The sequence below is a fragment of the Eschrichtius robustus genome, chromosome 4 (assembly GCF_028021215.1).
Source record: "Eschrichtius robustus isolate mEscRob2 chromosome 4, mEscRob2.pri, whole genome shotgun sequence".
NCBI lineage: Eukaryota > Metazoa > Chordata > Mammalia > Artiodactyla > Eschrichtiidae > Eschrichtius > Eschrichtius robustus.
The window spans coordinates 130,484,655-130,498,746 of record NC_090827.1 but is presented as its reverse complement, the minus strand read 5'-3'; the positions used below and the strand labels follow the sequence as shown (position 1 = coordinate 130,498,746).

The following is a 14,092-nucleotide window of genomic DNA, read 5'->3' as shown; positions in this document are numbered from 1 at the left end:
TAGATGTGCAGCAAGAGCCATGAGGAACTTACCTACCCTCAATAATCAGTTGGTACAATCCATTATTACTAGTAAATTTATACCACAAGAGAGGAGATACAAGAGACAAAAGGAAAGAGGAGAAGGAGGCACACAAAATAATTGACCAACTCTCAACCCTCTTTGCTTATTCTTAATACTTCCTTCTACTACCTTTAAGCCTAAATTTTCTCCCTCTTACTCTGTAAGTAACAGACAGTGAGTTAATAATTGGCTTTGAGTGACCATCTAAAGGTACTGTGGATCTCTGGGACCAGAAGCACTGCATGAGAAATCTAGTGGTGTCTGGAGCAGGCTTGCACTGGCTCACAAGAGTCAATTGATAAATTTTCAGAAATTCTGTGAGCCAGTAGTTAAACTCAGTGAACATAACCACTATTAAAATTAAATTATATAAACTTAATAATAAGTTATATTAAAAAGAAAACAATAAATACTCAAAAATATCACTTTCTAAATGTTTTACTCCTTTTTGCTGTTATCTATGCTCTTGATGTTTTCTTATATCTATTATATCTGTATGGTGGAAATACTGTATAGTGTTGTATTACTACACATCTCTTCCCAACTCTGCATTCAGTTTCTCCTTGATGGTAGCTCAAAATTGGCCATGGCAAGAGTATTCATACCACAGAAATTGGCAAATTCTACAAACCAAGGCATTTTCCCCCCCAAAGAACCAGTTAAATATTCACTAGCATACTGATAGACATAGGAACATTTTAAGTCAATATATTTTGCATAAACAAACAAACAATAAAAGACATAAACTAAATTCTCCAAGGTTTTTTTCCCCTTCCCTTCCAGTAGTTAAGTTTATGATGTAATTGGAGCTGGAGTTCCAGACCATCTGTGAGTTGGGAAATCTAATGTATGAACACTTTCATTTACTTAAACTTTCAGAGTGAAAAGAATGGTGTCAACTGAGCAGATAGAATCCAAGTTCAGCTGTTCCCTGCCCTTTATTGCAAACTTCTGTGCAGGGTCTTAACAGTGTGTTTAATCTGGATGCCTGATAAATGATATAACTTATTCAGGGTTCATATCCTTGCCCTGATGGATTAGAAGGTTGTCTTTGTGGCATTAGATCATCTATTGAAAATAATATTGCCAGGCATGCTTTCCTGTTAATGTCATTTATAGTGATCCAGAATTTTCCATTTATTCTTTAAATATTTTATAGGACTTAATCTATTATAGTTTGCTACTATTTTAAGGAAATAATGATTATTTTGGAATAAATATCTAATTATAAAAAACTATTAAAATATAACTTTAGGGTCTTGACCATTATCAAATTAATTTCCACAAAAACCTCCACATTTTTCAATCTACTAGAAATATTAAATAATTGTAATCAATATTCTTTCTCAGTAATGTCCTAAAATGTGCATTATTTTTGTAGCTAAATTAAGATTTAAAATCTTACATTAAAAAGTTCAAACTTTTGGTTTTTGAGTATACTTTCCTTCCACTTTAGCCATATTACTATGAGTACTGGAAAACAAATGGAAAATTGCATTTTATTGGGAGAGTATCAGTGATCTTTGAAAATGTGATCAATTCTTTTTTCAAACCTTTCTTCAATATGCAGTCTTATGAGCAGACACTGAATCTAAATTCCTCCAAAGGAAACATTTTTTTTTCACATTTATTTCATAGGTTAACATTCTAAAACTTAGTCAACAAGGATTTATGTGTGCACAGGTAGTTCTGTATTTTTAATTTGTAATTTTGATCCTGCCAAAGTTACATATTTAGTTAGATCAGTGAATCCAATTCATAGTTTGTAAAGATACCCACTTACAAATAATAGTAGTAAGACAAAAGATCTTTTAAAACTGTATCCCCACGATTCACTGGCAGCTGCAATTCTGGTAAAATGGGCAAAACCACAGAAAGGGAGATAACTGAAATTGATTTACTTTAGGGCGGTCCTATCAATTTACTTAAAAGCCTGATTGAAGCCAAGAGATTTTCTCTGCGCTTAACAGGACTCTTCTGCCTGTTTACAGACAGTTGGCCTGTGTGGATTGAATAATAGTCCATAAATATACATTATTGCGTACTGCAACATGCATATATACATATTATATAAAAGTTAATAGTCTAGACTGTGATTTTGAATAATACTTGAAAAGTCTACATTTGATTAAAAGTTTATTAGTAATTTTCAATAATTTTCTCTAGATTAAAAAGTTGATTTTGAAACTCATCTGGGATTCTATATTTTCCTATTTCATATCTCCTTGCCTTGATTTGAGTTCAAAAATTTACTGTTAATTAAAGTATTACCATTCAATAACTGTGTAAATCTATAAACATTTAAAAAATGAGATTACCAATGTATTGAATTATGCAAATTGAGTTACACAAACCAGTAATTCATCTAGTACTGTTTATAAGATGTATATCTAGAGCATATTAGAGTGAAAAAGGCAACAAAGAAATGATGTTCTTCATTCTTCTAGGATGATGGAATATGGCAAGAATTAAACATTGTAATTTCAACTTTGGTATAAATTGGAATTTAGCCTAGTTCTCTGCTGCTACTTTGCTGGAGAGCGTTATTAGAGGTTTAGAAATCTATGACATGCTTAGAAAAATTCATGATTTCACAACATATTATTGCACACCAATTTTCAAAATAAAGCATGCTTTTTCTTCGGGTTATGAGAATGCTAATGTGAATTTTTAAACCAAAGAAAACTAACAAATTTGTACATTAAGCATTAGGTTAAGTTCTTTTTCTCCCCTAGACTTTTTACATTTGATCTGTGGTGTTTAAGTCCTTCCTGGTGTCCTCATTTTTATATTGATGACTTGATTAATTACAGTTTAAGATATGCTTATACAGGAAAAGTAAAAGAGGTCCTCACATTATCTTTCATCTGAAAGTCAAGACATTATATCTGTGCTTTTCAAAGTGCCCCTGCAATTTGTGTTAATATTATCATTGCCTCTGTTATTGGTGGAAAAACTCAAATACACTGATGTTTGAGCACATAGCTCAATATATCAGAATCATGAAATTTTAGAATTAGACGACTCAACAGATCCAACCTCTTCATTTTCAGATGAGGAATCTGCTGTCTGGTCTGGAACTCAGGGCTCCTGGTACGGTATCAACAACAGCACTCCATTTAGAACCTGGCTTCCTGTTTTCAGACCACAGACTAAACTCTTTTCCTGAAATCACAAAAACAATCTGCTCAGTCCTCTTCTGTGTGCTGGGAAAAGCTGTTCACCAGTCATGAGGGAAAAAACAAACAAACAAAAAACATACCAAAAAAGCCCTCACAGAGCCCAGGTGCGAAAACTGTAGGGTGGCTGAAACAACTGTAGTCTTTCTATTTCTGAAGCTCTTCTTCTAAACTGTCAGCAATATCTGTGCTTAAGATCAGGGGACAGCATACTCCCAGTTCTTAGATAATTTTAATTCCTATTCCTTTTCCCCACCATTTCTGGACGGATGCCAGTTGCTCTAGAGTGCCCCTCCTTCTTCCATTCTCATTCCCCATTCTCTTTCTCTATAGACTTATTACTTCCTATTCTTTTATCCTTCCCTCTCTCTCTCTCTTCCTTCAGTAATCAAGTCTCAAATGAGTTACTGAGTGAGAGAGAAACATGATCACCACTGGAGAATATGTACAGCATCAGGAGTAAATAGCACAGGGCTGGTGGGCATGGAACCATTATAAGCCATCTTTTCTTGCCTCCACAACTAATTCATGACAGATAATGGCAAAGTATTTTGGTGTTTTTGTCTTTTAGAATAGCACTTGTTAGATAGTAGCAAAATGGCTCTGATATTTCTGTTTAAAGCTTCTGGGTTTTGCATCACAGTAGTAACACAAAACAGCTACTAATCATCAGCTCTAACACTTTTAATATTGTTGTTGATGACCATGTTGATGATCATCATGATATGATGCTGAGGATGGTCTGTCTGAAGGTATAGAGCCTCAGTGTTAGGAGATACTTTTTATTAATTACTTATTGAGGGTGTAGTATATTTGCTTCTGGTACATAATTTGACACCAAATCATTATGGATCCATAATGAGTGAACAATTTGGCGTATAGTTAGTAGAGGCTGTGAGTTATCTACATTTTTACTCGTGCTATCCAGTTCTATGTATTTTAGTCGATATGGGTAGGATTTCTCAGTAATTCTTTGAGGTTATTTCTCCTTCAGATTCAATGAGTGCTCTGATGAAAACCTCTCCTTTTTGATTCTTATATTTTCCTACTGATCATCTCAAGGCTCACCAGCTATAGTCTCTCTCCCCACAGCAAGAACTGGACTGAACTCCTGCCTCAGGTTTAGAAGACAACTCATTTAGCCATCTCATTGTCACATTTCATTCTCCTCCAGGCTAAATGTTTTTGAAAAGTGATATAAAAAATAAATGAATTATAATACTGAAAAAAAAATCTTGATGCACAAGGGGAGAAGGGAGTGGGAGAAGAACTTCAAATAGCTTCTCTGTTCATTTTTATAGAGGACAATCCAGTCCAAATTTTACTTATTTAGTCTTAGAATTAAGATCAAAAGAGTTGCATGCTTTGTCTTAAATTATCCAGGTTTTTGTTGGTGTGAAGTGTTTGAAAGTTTGGAGAATTATTCCCAGAAAGGTTTCTCTGCAGTCCATGTCTCATTTCTGCCTCCTTAGAAAAAATGATACTCCCCTAACTCCAGATCTCTAAACACTATGTCATATACAAATAGTAAAGTTCCATGTAAGATGTCAGAGGAAATAAAAGAGGGAAATTATTTAAACTGCTTCCTAAAGTACTGCAGCTGTTTTATCTGAGATGAGTTAAGAAAGAAGTCTGTGATTATCCCTGTTATCTGTAGTACTTGACCTCCAAACAAAGGCAGAGCATGTGACTCCATTTAAGGGACTGGAAATCTTCTCGTGACTTGGGAGGGAGGGCTTCAGCAGACTTTACATGGCCAGGACGTGTTGGTGGTGAGATTATAGTCTTGAGGGGTTTTTTCCCCTTGAGATATAATTGTACTTTTTCTTTATATTTCATAAAAAAACAAAAGTTATGTTATAAAAAAAGGAAAAAGATACTCTTATAGGTCTATGTCAGAAATAAGAGAGTAGAATCCAACACATGATATAAACTGGGAATACATTAAAACGATGGATTAATTTATGATTATGATGCAATTAGAAAATGATAACTTATCCCAAGCCTAGTTTTAAGATAAATAATTTAGTCTCAAACTCAAGTGATTATCTGATTTTTTCCTTATTGATCAAGGAAACTATTAAAACAATTTCAAGTAAACTACATGAAGCAGGAAATACAAAGAAGCACAAAAATTTAAAAGAAGCCTGAATTTTGGAACCTTGCATTGGTACAAATTTAGTTCTGGTGTCTGATTCAGAATTATTTTCACTTTATTCCAAACTAGTTTGACATCATAGTAAAACATGGGTCTAAATTGAATCCAGTATGGTGAGTTTGTATTGGAAAAAATAGAAAACGAAACTTAAAAACAGAACCCTTTAGATATGACTGTATTGTGGGGGGAAGCATCTAACACAGTCTCTGATTGGTTCTATTCAGCTTGCTTTATGGAAGGTGAAATATGAAAATGCTATACTTATGCCTGTTCCCAGCTACCTGGTGAAAGATCTCATTGCTGTAGGTCTTAGTATTGTCCAGGTAAAAGGTCACATTCCTTGTTAATAGAAGGGAAATAAGGAGGTGCCCTGAAAACTCCACAAATATGTTCTGGAATGGCTCAAATCAGCCCTTAAAACGATCTAGATATTCTACTTATTAACTTTTAAAATTGATGCTATCCTTTGCTCAATTTCCTTTATAACAATCAAAGTTGAATTTCCTTTATAACAATCAAAATGCAATGTATAAAGCATTACTTTCTAGAGTGTTTTGCTAGAACTTAGAGAAGAGAGTGGAATATCATCTTGCATCTAATTTATATTAAAATTTTTTTGAGTTATATACTTGAGACTATAAGAAATCTATATTTTCCTAGAAATTATAAATAGAAGTAGATTTACACACAGAATATCTCGGTAAATCAGTTACTAAATATGAAGACTGGTTTCAGGGTTAAAGAAGTTCACAATGAATATGAATTCCAATTTAACACCTTTCTTAAAAAAAAAAAAAGACGCTAGAACAGATTTTGAATGATTTATGTAATATAAGGTAAAAGAAATCAAGGTAGATCTTGTGGGATGGACAATGAAGACAAGATTGTATGAGACCTGTCCAAAAAAGAGAAAAAAAGATCTGAGAGTGGTGATATTAACTTATAACGTGAAATGTGAAAGGCAAGCCAAGTAGAATGTACATCAGCTGTCAGATTGCTTCATTCCTTTAGAGCAGTTGTTCATCTGAAAATAGCTTTCAAATGAGAAAGGATGACTACAAAAGGATTAGTTACCATAGGCTTTTATACACCCCCTAGAGCTCCAGGTTTGTTATGACAGAATAGCAAGAATTTAAAGGAAGTAAACTATAGAATATTAAATAACATCAGGAAGGGTCTACATTAATGCTGAGCTATATTATTGCTGTGAAGGGTTTTCACTGATACCATTTCCATGGATTTCCTTCATGATGGCTGATGCTTGCTGTTTCCTCTGCTTCACCATGGTATTATGTGATAGCATGATTTTTTTGTTCCCTGTGAAAAATAAAGGAACATTATTGAGGCAATGTCAAGAACTCATTTGGAGTGTTCTGTAATCATCCTTTTGAAAGACAGCATCTTTGTTCTTTATTAAGAGTTTATTATTGCTTTCTGCTGAAAGACTTTAATACCGTTCCTTGTCTGGTGACAGAGCATGCTATTCATTGACAGGCAATGTCACAGTGAACAGAGGCTGTTTCTCAGAGTTTCCGGCCCAGTCTTATCTATATACTAGTACAATGATTATTGGGCAATGAGAAACAATGAAAGAGCTGGCCTCCTTTCCCCTTCCTCTCTCTTTTCCACAGTTTATTTTAATCTGTCATTGTTTCCTTACTGGCCTTCATTTGTACCAACATCACAGTACATCAATTCCAGCAAATTGTAAGAACGAAGAAAGGATGCCAGATTAAACCAGAACTCTTTGGTGGTAGTATTTTAATATTGGCATCAACAGCTGTCCTTTAAAGCAAAGAAAGCCCATTAATGAGTCACAACTCTGAACTTCCTTGGACAACTGACTAATAGAACATTTTAGGAAACAATATACTTACCTTGCTCTTAGACCGTGCTTTTCAGGAAGGATGAATCCTGATTTGTGGAGGAAAGACTGGAGATGGAATATGGATGGCACTTGGGCCCGAAGGTTTTTATCCTTGAGCCTGGGATAGCATGGTCCCTAGCTCTGACTCAAACTGGGGACTGAGCCTTTCTGAAGAGACTGGCATCCAGCTGACATCAACTGACTATATATAGCACCAAATACTTCAGCTACTCATATCTTCCTGGCAAAAGGGAGGAACCAAGAAAGATTAGGTTCTCTCCATTATGTTTCGAGTTTGTGAGATGGTTGAATGAACATACAGAAGGTTTTTATGGAGTACCTTCTGTTTGAAGAGATACTAGCCAAAAAAGATTTTTAAAACTTTTTAAGATGTAGCCCTTACATTACATCTTAATTGAGGTGGCAAAAGATACATATTGAATACGTGAATTAGAACAGAATGATAGATTATTAACAATTAACATGAAAGTATTGACCATAATATCTAAGGAGTTTCAAGAAGAAAGAAAGCAATATGGGGCAGATCAATAGTGCCATCCCTTAAGCAAGAGTGAGAACCTATAGTAAGTTCAGAAAAATGGGTTATATTTGAATGGCGAAGTGGGGGAGCATTTTGTAATGGGCCTTAGAGGTTGAGCCTTGAAGCTATCTGAGTAAAAGCTTAGACTCATAGCTGGGTCATGAGTCTTTCTGAAGAGACCTTGTAGAGAACAGTGCCTGCAAAGTTGACTGATCTCTGCAAGGTCTGGAGTCAAGGATTTCTGTTTGGGAATCAGGATAAGAGGTTGGGAAGGTAGGCCATGTTGGCCTCCTTGCTGGTCTTTGAACACAGAAGCATGTTCCCTCCCATATCCAGGCTTTGGCTCTTACTATTTCCCACTTCCTGGAACATGCTCTCCCCCTACCACTTGGCTTACTCATGCATTCAGGACTCCCCCCAACTATTGATTCCTCATAAAGTCCTTCCCCAGTCACCCTGTCTAAAATATCACATGGTGCCACACTCTAGTCCCTTACTCTGCTTTATTTTTTAAATATTTTTGTATTAGTTAAGATTAAAGTCGAATGGGAGTGACAGAAAACCCTAAAAACAGAAATTTCAAAAAGATGGAAGTTTGTTTTTCTCACACATAAACTTTGTCCAGAGGTAAATAATCTAGGGTTCGTGTGATTGACATAATTATCAGGGACGCAGTCACCTCTAACATTTTGCTCCATTGTCCCTAAAATGCAGACCCTTGGGCTTAAATGACTGCTTCAGCTCTAGTCAGCATGCTCTTATTTCAGTCAGCAGGAAAAAGAAAAAGTAATGAGAAAGGCAGCAGGAAAAAGAAAAAGAAAAAGTAATGAAGGTCTCCTTCAAACATGTCCTGATATTGCTCAGATCTCTCTTGTTTACATCCCTTTGGCAGAACTTAGTCACATAGCCAAACACAGCTCAAGAGAGGTTGGGAAATGTAGATTTTATTCTGGGTGGCCACTCCCAGTTAAATTCAGAGGTTAATTTACTGACAAAGAAGATAATGATTACTGGGTGACAACTCTCAGTTTTTACCACAAGAACATAACACTATTTTATCTATACCTATATCTATATCTATTTGTCTAGCTAGTTAGCTAGCTAGCTGTCATCCATCTATCAATCTGTCTCTATCATCTATCTGGTATCTCTTTTTCCTATTAAAATATGAACTTCATAAAGACTTAGGCTTTATATCTTCAGCAGCAAGAATTGTGTCTAGTATATTGGCAGACATTCAATATTCATTAAATGACTGAATAAATGAGTGGGTTGGAGATTGTGGAATGCATGAGTTGGGAATTCTTTTCCTGTTATGTCAAACATTTGGGAGGAAATAGAATTGTAATAAACAGTCAATTGAGTATAAGCTGATGGTGGCTACTTAAGGGAGAAGTTGTTTTATATGCGACCAAAATAAGTGCCTGATAATAGGATTGACAGTTCAAGGTAGTAAATGGTAGGTGTAAGCTAACCTGTTGCAACTGCTTCTAAGTAAAAGTTTGCATTGAAGTTATTAATTAGGTACCAGTGAGAAACATTTAGCCGAGCCAGTGAATTTAAGTTCCCTCTCAAGATCTCTAAATTGCTTTTATATTCCTGGCTTAAGCATTTACAGTGGTGTGCTATTAGTAAAGTCTCTCAAACTCTTAGTTTTTTCGTCTGTAAAATGGAGGTTACAGTATCTACCACATAGAACCATGGACATTTTACATGTAACAATTTTAGAAATTCTTGTTACTTAATAAAAGTTTAGTAAGTGTTAATTTTTCCTTTTACTATTTTATTCCTGCAATATGGAAGAATTTAGAACCTTAGAATAATCAACTGCATTATTCAGTAAAAAATTAAAATATATTCAGAAAGACCATTTTCCTATTTGGTCACCTTTATATGTTTCCAATTTTGTGTTATATACAGTTCTATAGGTTGAAATGGTGTCTTCAAAAGACAATAATTGTTATGTTGATTTTGGTTTCCAAAATGAAAGATCATTTTTAAAGATTTTTAAAGTTTTGAAGAATATAATAACTTACTTGTTTTTGTTTATTTCTGAATTATACCAAAAATTGTTTTGCCTTATATTTTAAGCTCATTTATACACATTTCTGATGGCTTTCTAGTTTTTGAGTTATTATTTGTTCTCAAAAGAAGAAAGAATTAGTCACTGGTATCATAGCTTTAAAACAATGTATACTATCCATTTGCTTCATGACACAACAGCTAAATTTTTTTTTTAACGTTTATTTATTTTTGGCTGCGTTGGGTCTTCGTTGCTGCACACGGGCTTTCTCTAGTTGCGGCGGGCGGAGGCTACTCTTCGTTGTGGTGCACGGGCTTCTCATTGCAGTGGCTTCTCTTGTTGCGGAGCACAGGCTCTAGGCACGCAGGCTTCAGTAGTTGTAGCGCACGGGCTCAGTAGTTGTGGCTCGCGGACTCTAGAGCGCAGGCTTCAGTAATTGTGGCACACGGTCTCAGTAGTTGTGGCTCACGGTCTCAGTAGTTGTGGCTCACGAGCTTAGTTGCTCCGCGGCATGTGGGATCTTCCCCGACCAGGGCTCGAACCTGTGTCCCCTGCATTGGCAGGCGGATTCTTAACCACTGCGCCACCAGGGAAGTCCCAACAGCTAAATTTTAAAAAGAACTTTAATGGTTATTATACAGCATTTTCAGATGGTCCATTCTGAAAGTCAGTGCCTTTCAATTTTAAATCAAGTCGCAGTTAATATATTTCTGTTTCATCTACACAGAGGTCTGGCTCTAGATTAAACTCCCCTCCAGTTTGTCATGTTGCAGTCTTTCTTTGGCTGCAGCCCCCACCCTCGCACCTCTAAGACCCAGGACTGCCCTCCTCCCTGTGTCCTCCCCACACCCACACATCCTGTACACTAGAGAAGAATCTCTCCTACCCCCAGGGTCTCAGTACCTACACTGGTCCTACTAATCATTCCTGTCCTTGAAGGGTCTCCCTAACCCCAAATGAAACAGAGTAGGACTTTATTTTCCCCCCAAGGCCCTAAATATTTTAAACTAATTGGTGCTAAAGATAATGACAGGACCTTTTACTGTAGGCAGAATAATGGGATTCTAATGGTGGAACCTGGTGCCTTAGGAGGCTGGTGAGGATGAAGTTTTTGGCAGAGCTTTTCAACACCCCTATAACCAAATCATTTCCATTTCTGGGCCTGCCGCAGTTGCATTTCCAACTCTTTTACCACTTGCTAAAAGAGAAAAAAAGATTAAATAAGGTGAATTTTACTGCCAATAAACCACCTAACAAAAATCCACACCATTAGGACCCATGAAAGGCAACTTTATTTAGCCAGTGGTAAACATGAGCCCTTTAGCCAAGTGGTAAACAATGTCTACATTGATCTTCCTCTGACTGAGCACTTGTTTTTTAATCCTGTGTTTCTCCTTGTCCCATTTTGAGTCTATATTAGGTGACTGTGGGCAGTTGGAGATTAGGGCAGGATCCGGGGGGCCCAGGATGTAGGGACTGACCGTCTGCTAGGTGGGCAGACAGCACATTACCATTACTGAGGCTCAGTTCTGGATTATTGCACGCAGAATCCAAACAGGGCAGCTCCCAGGCTAGTGCTGAATGACATATCTGAGAGGACTATCAGTTCTTTACCAGCCTTCAGGGCCTTAGATATGGTGGTAACCCTGGGAGGAAAGAATCTGCTTGAAAGGATAAAAAAAGGTGTAAAAACTCACAGCTGACGAGGCTGTCTATGGAAGCATGGGCTTTGGTTTGTGCACAAAGCCTTTGCATTCTCCTTAATAGCTAATTGCCATGCCTTCCATGGTTTCTATTTTCCTACATTGAATAAAGTCCAGCTTACAATTGATCTCCTTACCATCCCATAGCAAAGGCAGAATAGTTACAAGCAGAGCTGTGGTGATTATCCTACTGGCCAAAGTGAGATAGTACAAGACAGATAGAGACCTAAAGGCACCAACTAATAGTAAACAGAACTATTACCGCCACTATTTAGTTACTGTTTGCTAGGCAGTTCCTTTGTTTTGCAGATGAGGAAATTGAGGTCCTGAGAGATTAAGTAAAATCCCCCATGCATCATACTTGTAAATTATAGAGATGAAATTAAAAGTTGTTTCTCGGGACTTCCCTGGTAACGCAGTGGTTAAGAATCCACCCGCCAGTTTAGGGGACACGGGTTCGAGCCCTGATCCAGGAAGATCCTGCATGACGCGGTGCAATTAAGCCCATGCGCCACAACTACTGAGTGTGCACTCTAGAGCTCGCGAGCCACAACTACTGAGACCATGTGCCACAACTACTGAAGCCTGCGTGCCTAGAGCCCGTGCTCCGCAACAAGAGAAGCCACCGCAATGAGAAGCCCGCGCACCGAAACAAAGAGTAGCCCCCGCTCGCCGCAACTAGAGAAATCCCGATCCCGCACGCACAGCAACGAAGACCCAAAGTAGCCAAAAATAAATAAATAAATAAATACATTTATTAAAAAATAAATAAATAAAAGTTGTTTCTCATTTAAAGGCTTTTGTGTTTTCACTATACTGTGCAGAAATCTCCAACTTCCTGATCTCTGAATATCTCTGTAGTGATACCTTCATGATAAAAATAGAGTTAAGAATTGTCAGATTAAGTATTTCAATGTGCTCCTTTTTGATTCCCTTTGGAATTTAGCATCCCAACACTAGGTTTATCTCTTGGCTGAGGTGCTTTTTACTTATTAACATTTATGGCTCTTTCCCAACTCATGTTTTTCTGGTTTGCAAACTTCTAGAGTTCCTCATGGTGTCTATCCTCAGGGTGCTTTCCTTTCCTTCAGCTGTGCAAATACTAACGTTATTAAAATGCTGAACATAAACAATGAAAACGTGCCATTTGCTGTGCAGACCTCTCCTTCCTTTCCTGGCCCGTGTACCACACACACAAACACACTTACCACCTTCACTGCCAAAAATAAGGATCAAATCCAACTCCATCAAAATAATCCATTTATAGGCAAGCCCAGTGTTTTACTTGTTTTCCTCTGCAAATTTATGTCTTTTACTTAAGCATTTCCTTCTAGGCTCTTAAATTAAGCCTTAAGGTAAACTGGGGAGAAAAGGAGAGGTAAACAGAGCCCGATGACCAGCTTGTCAAGGACAGAAGCTAATGTAATAAGGTTGGGAACCTGGAAAGAGAGAAAGTTTCATATACAGGAATATTAAGAAAGAAGTTGCCAAAGAAAACCTGCAAATCATTTTTTTTTCTTTTGCTTGTATAATCCCAGCATTTATCCAGAACTTTGTCACATTTTCTTTCACGATTCTAGCCAACCTGTATTTTTCCTATCGTCTACAGGAGCATTTTCTTTGACAGTTTTCTCACCTGCAAGAAGTCACCCCTGCTTTTATATACAAATTTAGCATGACCTAATTAAACAAAAGTTAATTAAAGAAAACATGACGTTTTTTAAAAGAATGTATAGTCAAGGAATTTAGTGACAGAATCTGGACTTCACAGCCATGTATCACATGCTAGAGTCTCAGCAGCATGGTTATAAAATAAGGACAATCATAATATCAACATCATAAGGCTGTTGCATGGCATAGTACTTATCTCAATGCCTGGCTCATATTAAGTGTGTAATAAATGTTAGCCATTATTATTATTATCACCAAAATGTTTAACTCTAGCATAAACATGAGAAAGGATGACATTCAAAATATGTTAAGTCACCTTAAAAAATAATGGCTTAACCCCTGTTTGCAGATAAGGCACAGAGAGGTTAAGTCACATGTTGAAGCCACACAGATAGAAAAAGAATAGTTCCTTAACTGAGAAAGATATGAATATGAATTGAGCTGTGGGATTAATATAAATAAAGCATGTGTAGATCAGAAGAGGAATTGCTAAGAAATAAAACAGTCAGAAATGAACAGTGAAGGGTCTGGTATACTTGTTAAGTATATATCCTATGTGGGAGTGATTTATCAGTGCATCAGAACCTAATGTCGTTAACAAAATCTGAACTGTATGAATAACTCTCCTTATTCTGATTCTATGCTCCCATGCAAACGTCCACTAATCTACTGGTTTCCCATGTAGTTTGCCTGAACCCAAATCCACCTACTACTTTACCTCATAAATTATGACACATTTTAAGAGTAAAAAATTCAGTGCCTAGCAAATGTTTATTGAAAGGATGAATCAGAAAAAGTTAAAGAAATTGGGAAAAGAAAAAACAGGAGAGCAAAGTTCAAGAGAAAAGAGAATTTTAAGGCACTGTCAAATTCTCCACAGAGATTAT

The 14,092-nt window shown here is 36.6% G+C and overlaps 1 protein-coding gene across 2 annotated transcripts in view; it reads right to left on the bottom strand.

The window, feature by feature from the left end:
* MYOZ2 (myozenin 2) overlaps window positions 1-7,431 on the bottom strand; it is a 38,399-nt gene extending 30,968 nt beyond the window's left edge. The window contains exons 1-2 of one of the 2 annotated variants that reach the window (XM_068543360.1): window positions 7,278-7,431; window positions 6,628-6,717 (exon numbers count right to left, since the gene is read on the bottom strand). In XM_068543360.1, coding sequence (XP_068399461.1) covers window positions 6,628-6,703 — 76 coding nt within the window. In that variant the 5' untranslated portion in view covers window positions 6,704-6,717; window positions 7,278-7,431. Of the gene's footprint in view, window positions 1-3,102; window positions 3,164-6,627; window positions 6,718-7,277 lie in introns of those variants that run through there. The other variant, XM_068543361.1, reaches the window with a different exon arrangement.
* Window positions 7,432-14,092: the final 6,661 nt, after the last annotated feature.